The 15,192-nt window shown below is 46.1% G+C and overlaps 2 protein-coding genes across 3 annotated transcripts; one reads left to right on the top strand and one right to left on the bottom strand.

Annotated features, from left to right (window-relative positions):
• Positions 1 to 1,944: 1,944 nt before the first annotated feature.
• On the top strand, positions 1,945 to 6,810 carry LOC101767578. 2 transcript variants are annotated; one of them, XM_004983651.4, is made up of 5 exons: positions 1,945 to 3,515; positions 3,635 to 3,776; positions 4,019 to 4,108; positions 4,185 to 4,512; positions 5,365 to 6,810. In XM_004983651.4, exons 2-5 carry the CDS (start codon positions 3,663 to 3,665, stop codon positions 6,516 to 6,518), a joined length of 1,686 nt encoding a protein of 561 aa, XP_004983708.1. In that variant the 5' UTR covers positions 1,945 to 3,515; positions 3,635 to 3,662; the 3' UTR covers positions 6,519 to 6,810. The 2 variants fall into 2 exon arrangements, with proteins under 2 accessions (XP_004983708.1, XP_004983709.1); XM_004983652.4 differs by having other exon boundaries at positions 1,948 to 3,515; positions 4,019 to 4,105.
• Positions 6,811 to 13,972: 7,162 nt separating this feature from the next.
• Positions 13,973 to 14,881, bottom strand: LOC101767184. The gene has a single exon (XM_004983650.2). The coding sequence runs from the start codon at positions 14,879 to 14,881 to the stop codon at positions 13,973 to 13,975; it is 909 nt and encodes a 302-aa protein (XP_004983707.1).
• Between the last annotated feature and the right edge of the window lie 311 nt (positions 14,882 to 15,192).

Raw genomic sequence — 15,192 nt, 5'->3', positions numbered from 1 at the left:
GTTTGGCGTACTTGCATAACCAAGAAACCTGAGTCACCATATTTCTTCGTTGCTTTTAATCCTTTCCCTTTTCCCATATGCTTTTCGTAGCTGTCAGTGCTACAACACTTGACCTACCTTTCATCAGAGATGGAAGAGAACGCACTCGGCACTACGAAGATAACAACACATGTCGCGTGGATCCTGGTCCTGACGAGGAGATTAGTTGTGGGGCCCACGGCACATTTTGGAATGAACGTTCCGGCTGAGCTGTGTTGTTAGTAGATGGGAGAGCCAATTAAACAACGGTTACCTGCTAAGCAAGTTGATACTATATATAATATAATAAATAAATATATAAATGGATCATCTAAGGCGTGAACCACAGCGAAGAACTGAGAAGATCGGGATATTATACTCCACGGAAAATGTGAAAGTTTGTACTAGCATGGATTGTGAGCTATCCGATTCAAGCGGTCCGTCTGAATCGACAAAAGATAGAAAACTTGGGCAATCGTTTCATGTGACACGGCATAGCTTTTTCCCTTTACCCAAAAAAGAACAAACAGTGAGATGGACCTGGAAATTCGTGGATCGTTTAATTTGTCAAGCAACAGGGGGCTAACGAGTCAAAACACGAGGGGCTTTTTGGGCAAGCATCCTGCCCCATGGCCCCATACACTTGTTCTGATGGTACCATTCCGGTATCCCCCCATGACAGCCTTTTCCTGTCCTGCACCACTTGATTATTTCCGCTCCTTTTCTTCTGTACGTACCACGTATTTGCTGCAGTGGCCAGTGGACCACACCGTCACCCATCACTATCAGTGTTGAAGATGCAAATCCAAGGAAGCAAAATAAAATCTCGGTGATTTTTTCGGAGCGCTCGTTCGTGGCAAAGATTCTCAACTGTATTCAAGATGACTTTGTAAGTGGTAGCTCTTATAGGTTGTCTCATTCGGTACTATGTAGTATTTTTGCTGATGTGGAAAATAGAGTAGGGAGAGAGACTAAATTTTAGGTCTATGAAACCACTACTCTACTATTGTACGAGTTGTGCGCAAATTAAGGAATTTTAGATTACTACGAGACAACTAAAAACACAAATCATTGTAGTGGTTGTTCGATAAATCGTCTCAATATTACGTGTAATATGAGACAGCACTGATATACTTACTCTAACATAGGCAGATTAGACAAAGGTTTATTCGTGGCAACAGATTTAAGGCAGATTAGACAAAGGTTTATCCGTGGCAACAAATTTAGGGCAAGTACATTGGTATTGTTAATAGGCGGTCTCATACATTGATACGTAATTTTAAAATGACTTAACGAACAACATGTAGTGTTAAACAATATGTGCAATGAGTTGTCTTTTTATGTTGTCCTACAGTAATCTTATTTTCTTAATTTATACATAGAAAAAAAATATTATGAGTTGTATGCAATCAAAACTCGTACAATGATGAATAGTAGTATCGTAATACTAAGATAGGCCTCCTTCGAAGGTTAAGGGCCTGTTTGGCTCACTAGTGTTAAAGTTTAACACCTGTCACATCGGATGTTTGAATGCTAATTAGGAGTATTAAATATAGACTAATTACAAAACTAATTGCACAGATGAAGTGTAATTCGCGATACGAATCTATTAAGCCTAATTAGTACATGATTTGACAATGTGGTGCTACAGTAACCATTTGCTAATGATGGATTAATTAGGCTTAATAGATTCGTCTCGTGAATTAGCATAGGGTTCTGCAATTAGTTTTATAATTAGCTCATATTTAGTTCTCCTAATTAGCATCCGAACATTCGATGTGACACTGTTAAAGTTTAACACCTCGTATCCAAACACCCCCTAAGCCGGCTTGCTAGCTCATAGCAAGACGTGGCGTTTCCACGTCACCACGAGCCATCAAAAAAAGCACGTCCACCCATCAGTCTAGCTCTTGCAAGCGCCTCGAGATTTCTGTGGGGCCCACGTGAAAGCATTTCTTTAGTCCAAAATCAATCCCGCAATGTTGTTTTCTTGCTCTTCGCCGCCGCCGGCGGGTGTCCGCCGTGTCTTGGCCTCTCCCGCGGCCCGCGGACACCGCAGCCATAGGGACGAACTCGCCGCTGCCGCTTCGCTCGTTCCAGGCCGCCGTCCCCCGCGCTGCCGCGTCGCTTGTCGTCCCGGGAAGCGCCGGTCTCGTCCAGCTCTGTCGCTCGCGCCTCGGGACCGCTCCGTGCGGCGGTCGCCATCGCCGGCGTTGAAGCACCGACGCGCTGCGCAGCCCAGTTCCATCATACAGCGGAAGCCGCCGGTGTTGGCAAGGCTGTCCGGCCACGCGTGCCCATGGCGAGCGCAGGACCCGCCGCCTCCTCACCTCCGGAGGCTTCTTCTTCCGCCGGCGTCGGCGGCCGGCTTCTCCTCCCCCATGCTGGAAGCCGCTCATGGCCGCTGGAGCCAGAGCTGCACCGCCAGACGCCGTTGAGCTGAGGTCTCCGGCGAACGCGGGATGCCATTCGACCACTCGTCACCGCGGTGGTCGCAGGGGCCGCCGCCACTCGCATCCGGTGAGCTTCTGCTGCCGGCGCTGGGCTCTTCCGCGAAGCCGAATAGAAAAGAAGAAACGAGAGACAGGAGGGAGAGAGGACGCGTCAGTGGGCCCAACGAGCACCTCGTATTCCGTCCGAGCTAAGGGTGGAAAGAGATAGCTTCTTCCATCTCCTCCACGTAGGTAAAACGCTGAGTTGGCTCTTTGTGAGCTAGCTGACGTATGCTCGTTGAGTTGGACTGAGACGATTGTTTCGCGAAACAACGGTCTTTTCTCTTTTCTCACCCTCTCTTATTCACATCAGCAAAAAAAATTTATGTGACATTGCATGAGACGACTACTATACTTTTATAGAACCGATTAGTAATTCAGTTAAGATTTTTTTGTTTTTGTTTAGACACGTACTTTCCTCCATTCCAAAATACAGATCGTTTTAGTTTTTCTAGATACATAAATTTTACTATGTATCTAGACATAATACTATATATAGATGCTATGTATTAAGAAAAACCAAAACGACATACGGAGGGAGTTACAATCCCTAACCAACCGACTGCTCCCTGTCTCCTCCAAATTTGGGATTCTCGACCACACAGTGGCGGAGTTGCCACATCTCCATCCCCAACCCCACCTCTCTCCTTCCATGCATCTGCAGCTGCAGCAGTCACAGGTAAGCACAGCCCTAGAACGATTAGATTAACGAGAGGTATCAATCCCTATCGCCATCTCTATCTCCCATTGCCCATGCACCAGTAAACCAAGCACTGGAATGTGAAAGGAAAAAAGGGCTTGTGAGCCAAGGGAGAAACAGGGGAGGGAGAGAGAAAAAAAAGAATAGGAAGGCATGAGCTGCGGCTGACACCACGGACGGCCGCCTGCACCAGCATCAGCATCAGCCGCGACCGAAATCGAAAAGAATTGAGAAGATCCGAGACCCAGTCCGAGGAGAAGGGCCGCGCACAAAAAATTATTTCCTTTTTTCCCTGTTTGTTCGCTGTAAGTCTCCCTTTCTTGTATGGTCTCGGTCGCAGTCGTGTACGATTATAAGTTAAATTTATTTTTACTCGTTGTGGATGATTAAATTGGTTGGTTCGATCTGAATTGAATTGGCTCAGTCCTGGCTGGAGCTTCCTGCCGGGAAGGATGACTGCTTTAGTGGATTTGGATCTCAACTGCCGTCCGTCGTCGCCGGAGCCCGCCGTGGCGGAGGAGACCCGGCGGGCAATGCTCCGTCAAGAACAGTCCTTCCCTGACCAGGTTTAATCTCGTTCGTTGCTCTACTTTTGGTAGTTTTAAGCACTGCTTTGGTAGTTTTAAGCACCGGTTGTTATTCTTCACCAGGGGACAACAAAAAAAAGAAGATAAATTTGGTTAGCTGTACAGTTGAAGTTGGTATCTTAGTTATGGTTAGGTTATAAGATTTAATCATATTTGGAGAATTGGACTGTGGTTAATTTGTGTTGCGATGAACATGAATGTGATGTGATATCTTTCTGCAGATGAACGACCCGCATAAGTTTTATGGATCCTTCTGGAAGCAATCCAGTAGTGCACAGAGTAGCCTTCATTCCACTCATGAGCATAAGGTGGTGAGGGAAATACTTAGATTTTTATCCCCCATTAGTCCAAATTTATCTTGCTAAACAAAGGTTTTTGGTGCCCCAGATGAATTTGGGTTCGTGGGCCAATCAAAACCAAGAAGATTTCACCAATTCCGATAAGCACAAATCGCCGTCCAATATCGCGCAACAGAACTCAGATGTTAGGGCTTCAATTTGGAGAAAGACTTATGCTTATAACGGTGTGATTGACTTGGAGAAGCCATGCACTTCTGGTGATGCGGTGGGGGATGTTGGTTGCTCTGGCTTCGGCAACCTTTCCAACCAAAATGGGAGGTCTCGGGATGGTTCATGCTGCATTTCACCAGAGAATAGCTCACTTGTAGAGTCTGCTCAGTTGTGCAGAGCTTGGAATTCGTCACGTTTAAGCCCAGGTGAGTCTCAACTTCAACCTTGCATATTGCTCTAACATATTTTAGAACTGCTTGGATGCGATAATGTTATTGTTATTTTGTATGACCTATTCTATGACTATACTATTAATTTCATGCATATGGCTCTATCAGTTGAACCATTGATGGAAAATATTGTAGTGTTCAATTAATGCATGCGTGACCTTGAGGATGCAATTGCCGCATTGCTTGTTCATTGACAACATACAGTTATATAAATAGCTAAAAGTTGATATGTCTCTGTAAACAGCAGCAAAATTTGAGTGTTGAATAGAATGGAACCAGTGTCATCTGACTAGTTAGATGAATAGATAGTTTGCAGGCTTTTGCAGAAAAGAAAAACAGCCGTGTTACAAGAATATGCTCTTTCTCAATTCTATCCATGTTTGTATTCAGAAGATTTCTGTGTTCTTTTAGGGAAATTTTGTTGCAAGCCAGCTCTTTTGGCTATTTCAATGAGAAATTTCTGAAATTTAGTTTGCGACAGGTAAAGAACTGAAATGACATATTTGTTGCTCTAATATACCTCTGGATCCATATATGCACTAACTACATTTTATAATCTATTATATTTATAAATCATGTGAGAGTTCCAAGTTTCTGCAAATCAGAATATTCTCATTGTACTGCCATTAATTCTTTGGACCTTTAGTTGATATTGTACACATCATGAATTCGACAGCACAAGCTCAAAAACACAACAAGATTATTGGAACACTTTCCTGGTTATATTCTCCTTACTGTATTCTATTATGCAATGCTTTGGTCATTGCAAGTCCAAAAGAATGACATGCTCATAGAGCTGCATGACTATTCTACCTTATGCATTTTCAGGTTCAGTTGGATCTAGTGACACTCCAGATTGCCAGTCCCCTATCAAAAAAAGTGAAACTGAATCAAGGCATTCACTGATTGACCTGAATGTTCCCCAAGAAGAAAGCCTTCCTGTGTCTTCTGCTCTTTTTCATTCTTCCTCGACATATCCTGGAAAAACTTCAAAAAGTCCTACAGAAGTTTCTGAAGCAGAATGTGGCTCTGGTATTGGATCAATGAGGGGATCTTCTATCACAGTGATCACACCCAACTCAGTTGCAGACAGTTCAAGGGATGTGGTAGCCGAATCCTCAGTTCAACGGAAGGGCCTTTTTGACCTAAATGTGTCACTTGAAAGTATTGACATGCCATCAGAAACAATTAGCGGTTACAGAGATAAGGTAGTAAATAATGATGTAAGTAAAGGAACTGCATCCAACCATTCTTTCTCCAGGAAAAATAGCCTGCAAGCAGAAACTTCCAGCAAATATTTGGTCCATGGAAATGATCATATGTTGGCAAGCAAGGATGACAATAACGTGCTCCTCCCAACCTCAACAAATAATGGTATCAATAAGGCTCAGATGCCAGAATCTGGAATCGTTAACAAGGAACTTTTAATCCCTGAATCTCCTCTAGCTGACAATAATGTCCCAAGACTGTCTATATCCCACAATCGAGCATCAAATCTTCAGGAGGTTAGCATGCTTCAAGCTAAGGCCCATGACGATGACACAACAGCTTCTATTGCAGCTAGAACGCTTCTTTCCATTTTTCAGCATAATTCTGCAGACACTGCATATTGCCCCGGAAGCAGCAGTCAGACAGCAGCTCAGAATGGAAACAATGAGCCTCAGCCCTCATTGGACTCTTTCGAGAAAATTGTGTTGAGTTTAGACGAGATCAAAGATGATGGCCAATCTGTATATCTGGCACCATCAGATAAGGAAGGACCAGCATGTGGGATCAAACTGAAGAGAGGAAGAGGGATGAGAAATTTTCAGAGGGAGATAATGCCTGGGCTTGTGTCTCTAGCAAGGCAAGAAATATGCGAGGACTTGGAAGCTATAGGTTATGAGCCAAAGAAGACTCGGTCTCGAAAAACACGCAAGCGTCAAGGTGCATCCTCAACTCGTTCAAGGCCGCGCAAGCGTGGCTCTGCTGCCAGGAACTGACCAAGAGCATCTGCATTCCAGGACAGGTTCTTACAAAGCAGGCAATTCAGAAATCAGAACACGAGAGCTGATTCTAACTATGTGAATATTCGTGTGTATTGAGCCTAGTTCCAAACCTCTTTTCTTGCTGGCCATATTTAGCTGTTAGGCTGGGATGTTCTTTGCTTTGTTTCCTTATTACTCTTTAACTCTTTGAAGTGATCAGGATGTTTATTGGAGCTTCTTTTGGGGCTTTATATTTGTGTTTAACAACGAAGGCATAGTGACATTGTCACAATGGTCAGTCTCATAATTCCAGCACTAGCCCCCTAGGTCAGAGTCGATGAAGGCAAAATCCTGATGATAGCCTGGGATTTTTTTTTTCTTGAATTACAGTTAAAAACAGTGCTTTCTCAAGTCAAATCGTTCTGTGTGTGTACTGACTACTTGGTTTACTGCGTGTCCCTGCCCGGTGAATCAAAGAAATGCTGTCTGTTAGTACAACCTCCCACCATCGGAGCGGTCCTAATGGTCCCGGATTTGCTGTCCTTTGCAAAGCATTAACAAATGGCCATACGCAAATTTCACCAGCAAATAGGGCCTTGATCTCCTTGTCAAGTCGCCTGATTTTTTTGAGACGTCGCCATTGATGAGCAATAGGCCATGTGGAAGTACAGGCAGGATCATAATGCCCCGGTGTCACGAGACACCGATCAGATCGACGGCGAGCTCCCTTAGCAGCTAGCTCCACTGGACGGAGCACAGCTCGCGCATCTACTGAGTTTGCGCAGAGTAAAATTTATGGCGCGCCCAGTTACTTAAAACGCCATGAACTCGAGTCCAGTCACAGTCATGAAGCACCAGAAGTGTATATGAGTAGATTCTCTCTTTCATGAGCGATCTAGGCGGCGCATGAAGCTACATGCCCTACCTGCAAATGGGCGACATTTTAGGAACTCTGGGCGAAGACCTATAAGATCTCACCGTGCATGATGACGACCTGAGCTAAGCAGTAGTTGTAGTGGACTACAGATACAGACCACTCCACGATCCAGGAGATCCCGTACTAATCTGCGCCATGATCCCGTACTAATCTCCAGTCCATCGCCGGCGGCAATAAAAAGGGGAGGACATGAATGGTCGGTGGCAAAGCCCGGCGCGCCCATCATTGGCGCTAGATTTACTGCCGTGGCCAGAGGGACATGACACGCATCATGCGTGGCTGTCCGCGATCATTCAGAGAGGGTTCAGAGACGAGAGAGAGAGCTCGTACTCCTCCCCCGCTCCGGTCAAGGGCTCAGCTTGACAAGACCAACACGAATTTATATCATTCAGAGACGCAGGCAGGTGCGCACTGTGGCGTACTGAACTGAAGGAGACGCAGGCAAGTTATACTACCCGTGCTGGCTGCTGTGCAGGTATACGGTTACTCCGTAATCATCACTGCGGCCTGTACCTGCGCCGGAATAACTGGCCCGGGCCGGGGCCCAGGAGGCTCCAGGGAGAGAGCCCGGCCGGCCCTGGGATTGTCTGGCCGGCTCCACGGAGAGAGCCAGTCAATTGTTTGGTTCAGTGTTCCTGTTTGACCCCACGAGGGCGCACAGGGAACCGCTCAGTCAGGAGCCTGATCTGGAGCAGTACGGCCCTGTCAGCTGGCCAGGGGCTGTTCCGATCTGCAACTAAATTTTACTCGGTGTCACATCGAATATTCGGAGATTAATTAAAAAAATTAAATATGAGTTAATTATAAAACTAATTATGCAAATAGAGGCTAAAAGGCGAGACGAATCTATTAAACCAAATTAATCTATCATTAGCAAATGGTTACTGTAGCAGCACATTGTCAAATCATGGACTAATTAGGCTTAATAGATTCGTCTCGCTGTTTAGCCTCCATCTGTGCAATGGATTTTGTAAATAGTCTGTTTAATCTTACTATTACTAATTGGAGGCTCCTTTTGAAGCCTCCAGATGAAGCCACCTAGGATTCCTAGGTGGATACTCTAGAAAAAGAGAGAAATCCTAGAAATTCTCACAAAAAAGCAAAACATCCGACCATCAATTGATAGATTCAAATCATCATAGCCATTGGATCTACTATGTTTTCTAAAAAATTACCCACCTATGCCATTATGAAAATAGCCTAAAGTAACCCCTAAATCTATATATAAGTTACCCACCTCTGCCATTATATAAAATAAACTAAAGTAACCCCCTAATCTTCATCAAAATCACCCACTTATGCCATTATAAACAATATTTAAAATAACCCCCTAATTTGCAACTGAATTGCCTACCACTATTACTTAAAAATTTAAACCCCTTAAAATTTGCATCTATATTACCCACGCATGCCATTATTAAAAATAACATGAGGTAACTCTACGTTTGAATCAAATAACCTTAATTAAAAATATACAACAATATATGATTCTAAATCGTCTATATCTTGCACTATTGGTATACGATATAATAATTAAGGTATATACGCATGATGTGTGTCACCATTTATAAGGATATAAAGTGATGAGAATATAGATTTCTATGCTAAAATTGTATCTCAAACTTAAGGTTCATTAAACAAATTCAAGCGCATACCTGCGATGCAAAGTGAAAAGTTAAAGATTATAAATGTAGATGAAAATATTATAGAGTAGTTGCTAACTAAAATCTATCACAATTGGATGAAGATATTAAGTATATAACTACATAAGCATTGTGTGTTCGAATATTTAACAAACGAGAGCTAACTTATAGTAATAGTTTTTTAGTAATATAGTCTCATTTTTTTTTCATTGGAGGCTTCGCATTAGTTCCCACGAGACAAGTCAGAAAAAAAAGACAAATTCTTATAAAAATTAAAAACATCAAACATCAATCCTGTAAACTCTAATAATCATAGCCATTGATCTATTATATTTTTTAAAAAGTTACCCACCACTATTATTATGAAAATATTCAAAAATGAGCTCGAAACCTATATTTCAATTACCGAGCTTAGCTATTATAAAAAATAATCTAAAGTAACCCCATAACCTTCATCCAATTTACTAATACACATCATTATAAAGCATAACTTAAAATGTCATTCTAAAATTTTATCTATGTTATCCACATATGCGTTATTAAAAATAACCTAAAGTAAACATTTAAATCTTAATCTAATTATCTCCATGTGCATCATACAGAAATGTTAAAAGGTAAATTAATATATGATTTTAAATTATGTATTTATGTCATTGTTAATATAAAAATACTAAGTTAAAGTATATACACATGATGAGTGCCACCATTTAGACCATTTATACATGTATGTGAGGAATCGATGAAAAATATTGATTTGTATGCTAAACATAATGTATGGAGGATTGGAGGTGTGATACAAAATGGAAAAATATGAATATGGATGAAAAAGTGCATTGAGTAATTATTAATTAAAAATCAATCACAACTGGACAAAGATAGATACATATCTCTATAAGTATTATGTTGAAGTATTGAAAAATAAGAGAGCAGTAGATAAACAATTTTGATTATTAGCTAGAAGTTTAATTTCTAAATAATTTTTAAATACAATAACTTCTAAAAAAAATATTTGCCCGTGCGGGAGCACGGGTTGATGGACTAGTACTCCTAATTAGTATCTAAACGTTCGATATGATAGGGGCTAAAGTTTAGCCCTGGGAACCAAATGGTTCATAAAGTTCTAACCAACTAAACTTTAGTTAGGAGTGTTTGGATCCACTAGAAGCTAAATACTAGTTGTTAAAAATAAATTACCATACTATTCTTCATTAATCGCACATTTATCTCCTCCCCAAGCAAATTGTTTGGGTCGTGGGGGAGTTTACCGAGAATATGGAGGGGTAAATCTGTCTTTAAACATATTTACCTAGGTTTAGCTAGTTAAAATATACTAAAGTGCTAAATTTTAGCTAGAAGTTTTTAGCTGAATTTTAGCTACCTGTTTGGATCATTAGTTGCTAAATTTAGCCAACTAAACTTCAGATGGTGGATCTAAACAGACCTACGTCTCCATCTCCTGGCCTGGAGCCTGGAGGGAGGTCAAATCTATAGTGGTGGTTACTGGTTAGTTAGCACTTAGCACTGACGGTTGACGGTTGATTATCAGTTATCACTCCGTATTCAGTTAGTTACGAGCGGTTGGCATCACCTGGAGCATGATGACGACGGCTGAGGCGAGAGGGTGCAGGCACGGCGGTGTGCATCACATGTTGCGGTGTTCCCCGGCCGGGGTGGCCGCCTCAGGACAAGCAGATAGACGCAGTAAATGAGTGTCTTTCGCTCACTTGCTTGATGCTTGGCTCGGATATCATACTGCTACTGTTAAATCGAAGGAAATCATACTGCTACTGTTAAATCGAAGGAAATCTACTTGATCGTTCGTTCATTCATTCAGTGAGTAGTAAAGATTTTTGCGACTGTTCGTGAATCTCCTGTCGTCAGAGAGCACTCGCTGTTCCCAAGGAGAAGCCGGTGGCTCTCGGGAAATGCCGCTGCAGAATTCAGAGCAAAGTCTGGTCGTGGCGAGAACAAACGAGGGCCTTCGTTTAGTTTAGGCCTTGTTTAGTTGATCAATTTTGGAGATGCAAAATTCTTGTTCCAGCACTGTAGCACACTATAGCGTTTCGTTTGTATTTATGAATTGTTATCCAAATATTGACTAATTAGGCTCAAAAGATTCGTCTCGCAAAGTACAACAAAACTGTGCAATTAGTTTTTAATTTCATCTACATTTAGTACTCCATGCATGTACCGTAAGTTTGATGTGATGGGGAATCTTCTTTTTGCATAGTGTTAAAGTTGGGAGTTGAGAGTAACTAAACATGGCCTTAGTTGCTTAAAGTTTGAAGGTGCAAAATTACTGTTGCAGCACTATAGCACACTGTAGCGTTTCGTTTGTATCTGTGAATTATTATCCAAATATTGATTAATTAGGCTCAAAAGATTCGTCTCGCAAAGTACAACAAAACTGTGCAATTAGTTTTTGATTTCGTCTACATTTACCGCAAGTTTGATGTGATGGGAAATTTTTTTTTTTGCATAGTGTCAAAGTTGGAAGTTTTGGGGACTAAACAGGCCGAGGTTTCGATGAGCCCGGGATTCTCGGTGGTAGTCTGGTAGATCAGGCAATCGAGTGAAAAAGCGGCGCGGTGATTCCCGTCAGTCTTTAGCATCCATGCTCAATTGCTCACAGGAACCTGAGGGAAACAACACGGGAGAAATGTCACGTTTGTCACTGGGGCGCTAGTGCTAAACAACGATTGCGATACCTACCCAACGATCCGTGCTTACGGAGGCGGTGGTCCATTGGACCATCGCACAGCCACCGCGCTCGCCCCCGCTGTCAGCTCAGGTGCCTTCGGAAGAGACATGGTAACATGCCAATAGCCCGGGCTCCCTGAGCAGCGGACCAGCCGTGCACACACAAGACACAATACAAGATCCAAGACCAAGAGGCAGGGAGCGAAAATCTCACGGCGGCATCCCGGTGGGGCCCGTCTGTCAGCCAGCCAAATGTATGCCCTGCCAGCCAGATCTACGCAGTTGTTTTAAAACACAGGTTGCGGGGGTAACACAAGTAGTTAATAGTTACGCGGCCAGTTAGCTGAGGGGCCAACATGATAGAGTGATGACGAGGACAAGTCATACAGGCAGCTCGCAGCTACCCTGATGCAGGTTTCTCATTGGGGGAAAAAACGGAATAGAAAAACTGTTTCCAGCATAGGAAACGGATGGTCTCAAATTTGTACACCACTGTTCAGAGCTGTCAACTTCTGATCGGCATGTCGGATCCTTTTGCCTTTCCGGATAAGCATCTCGTACCATGCGTGCGTGCGTGCAAAAAGACCACGTTGAAGTCCCAGAGCTGAATGTGTGTAGTGTGCCCATGCTAAGTGCTAACGCCATGGAACATTAACCTTTCGAATAATCCAGCAAGCGCTGAGATGCAGAACAACAGATTCTGTGCAAGTGTATGATCAGCGCACATGGGGATACAAGTCATAAAGGTTGTGTCCCAAACCCAAACGAAGCACATGAATGAAACAACAAATTTGGCGTGTCGACACATGGACGGAAATTAAACCGAGGAGTGGCCAAATTTGATCGAATGTACTGAACCTTGGGTTATTGCAGCTTTGATTAACGATTGTCACATCTCCCAAAAGGGTGATCCAGATGGACATCGGACATTCAAACTGAACAGGAAAGTTGCACTGCAGCACCCGCTGTCCCTGGAGAAGAGCCTCCTTCGGACCCAAGCAAGCAGGAGTTGTCCATCGCTGCTGCTTAACCTGAAAATGTCACCGGGTTCTACCTCGCATTTACTTCCCATTAACATCCCCCGGACGCCTTGCAGTTGCCACCAAACGAAACGAAAACATCTCGCCCGTATTCAATGAGAACGCCATCGGAAACACCAAGCAGCAGCAGCTAGCTAGCATTGCAAAAGTGAAACCCATGAAGAACATGAAGTGATGAGAGGGAGAGCAGTGTCCTGTGATTTCTTTCCCTCTCACTCTGAAGAAAGGAAAAGGAAAAAGGCAGCGAGGACAGTGCAGGACAAGAGAAAGAGAGATCGGCAGCGAGCAAGTAGCAAGCAAGGCATGGGACTCGCAGGACAGCACCATGACAAGGGTCCAAGCAAAGCAAGAAGCTGGTAACATCCAACACGAGCCCCCCGGCACCGGCAGCAAGAGCTCTGTCTCCGGCAGCCTTTCTCAAGATGTTGCCAACGGCCGTTTACTCCAAACCTGCCAAATCGCGTGTCACGGAGGATAACATCTTCGCGCCCGCTAAATTATGACCGCAGGCTCCCCCGGCCACGGCCATGGACCGGCGAAATGGCGAATGGAACAAGCGAGTGGCGACGGCGAGAGGAAGAAGAGAACACGGGCGCGGCGCCAAAAACACTTTAAACCTACGGCGACAAATCTCTGAGCTGGAAAAAAAAAGGGAGTGAGGAGCCGTGAGCCTCCCCCCGCTGTCACGGGGAGCCAGCCGGTCCGGGCGATCCGAACCGTGCACGGGGCGAGACGCGCACGGACATGATTCGAGAGGTGGTGATCTGGGTGTGCTTTGGGCTCCCTGTGTCCTCTGCACTTTGCAGTAGAGCAGGGGCAAACAAGGCGATGGTACATTGCATGCAGAGCAGAGCGATGCAGAAGACTGAGGAGAGGAGAGGAGCTGCTTCTGTTTGAATGGACAGCCGAAAGCAAAATGTTTCTATACCATTTCGAGATTCAAACCCAAAAAAGCAGTGGTTTTTGTACTGATTTTTACAGGGGGCACCATTTCCTGTTGCTACCACACCCTGGCACTCCGGAAAAGCAGAGCAAAGAGGAGGCCCAAAACGATGAGAGAGAGGAGCCTAGCGATTAGCATGGTGATCAACGAGAGGGTTAACGGTCACGGTGGTTGGTTGGTTAGTGCTCTAGTCCGGGAGTCGGCGGCTACACCTTGTAGATGATGAGGAAGCAGGGGAGCACGGCGCGGCTGTCGAGGACAACGAGCTCGCCGTTGCCCATGTCGATGGAGTCGTAGGCGGCGGCGCCGGAGGCGTGGGCGTGGCGCGGGGACGGGTCGTTGGCGGGGCGGACGCGACCGGCGATGACGCGGCACACCAGCATCGCCCTGCGGCCGGTGGCGGTGCCGCCACCGCAGGCCCCGGCAACGCTGGCGTGCGCGGCGCCGCTGCAGGCGAACGTGCGCACGGCGGAGGCGGACGCGCCGAGGCGGCAGGTGGCGACGCCCGCGCCGAACACCCCGCCGGGCGCGTCGGCGGGCGAGGAGCGGCACTGGAACCGCATCATCTCGTTGCCGTCGGCGCCGCACCGCGCCGCGGCGCCGTGCGCGCGCGCTGCGGCCCGCGCCTCCTCGAACCGCGCCACCGCGCGCGATGCGCTGTGGACGCGGAACAGCGCCTCCACCGACGGCTCCGGCGCCCCCGACGCGCCGCCCCACCCGGACGAGAAGATGAGCTCGACCACCCGCCGCGACGAGTGGCCCTCCGGCAGCTCCGCCATCGTCAGGAACGCCGAGCTCACGGGCGGCCCCGGAGCCGGCGACGGCATGAACAACGCCCCGGCCGCCTCCTTCGCCATCGCCATCGGCTTCGGCTTCTTCTTGGGCCGTGGACGTGGCTCCCGCGCTTCCCTCCGCCTGTCCCTCTCCCTCCCCATCTTCTTCCTCCTGGCCTGCTGCGCGTACGCCACGGCGTCCATCACGTCCGCGGCCGCCGTAGTGGCGCAAGAGAACGGAAGCGGCGGCGGCGGCTTCTTGGCCGGGGTCGGCGCGACGGCGGCGTCGGTGACGGCGTAGGAGGACCTGCAGCTGAGTGAGCGCACCCACGCCGTCGCCATTGTCCGTCGCCGCGGGAGCTCCAGCCGAGCCCAGCTCCTGTGGTTGGCTTGGGGTGGGTGGTGGTGGACTGGTGGTGGTGGCCGTAGACGGCTGGCTCGTCTCCGGGTGTTATTATGGCTGCAGATTTATGCACACCCCCCTGCCTGTGGGGCGCCGTGTCACTGACATTATTACACTGCACTTCTCGCGCCCGCTTGCTAGTCTACCTCGCTTGTAATGTCCTCCAGTGACAGGTGGGGACAGCCTTGTTGGTCCGGCATGTCAGTGACTGTGATCAGATGTGGCAGGAGTGGCTTTAGTTTTACATCGC

The sequence above is a fragment of the Setaria italica genome, chromosome IX, assembly GCF_000263155.2.
Source record: "Setaria italica strain Yugu1 chromosome IX, Setaria_italica_v2.0, whole genome shotgun sequence".
Lineage (NCBI taxonomy): Eukaryota > Viridiplantae > Streptophyta > Magnoliopsida > Poales > Poaceae > Setaria > Setaria italica.
This window is presented reverse-complemented; position numbering and strand designations above follow the sequence as displayed.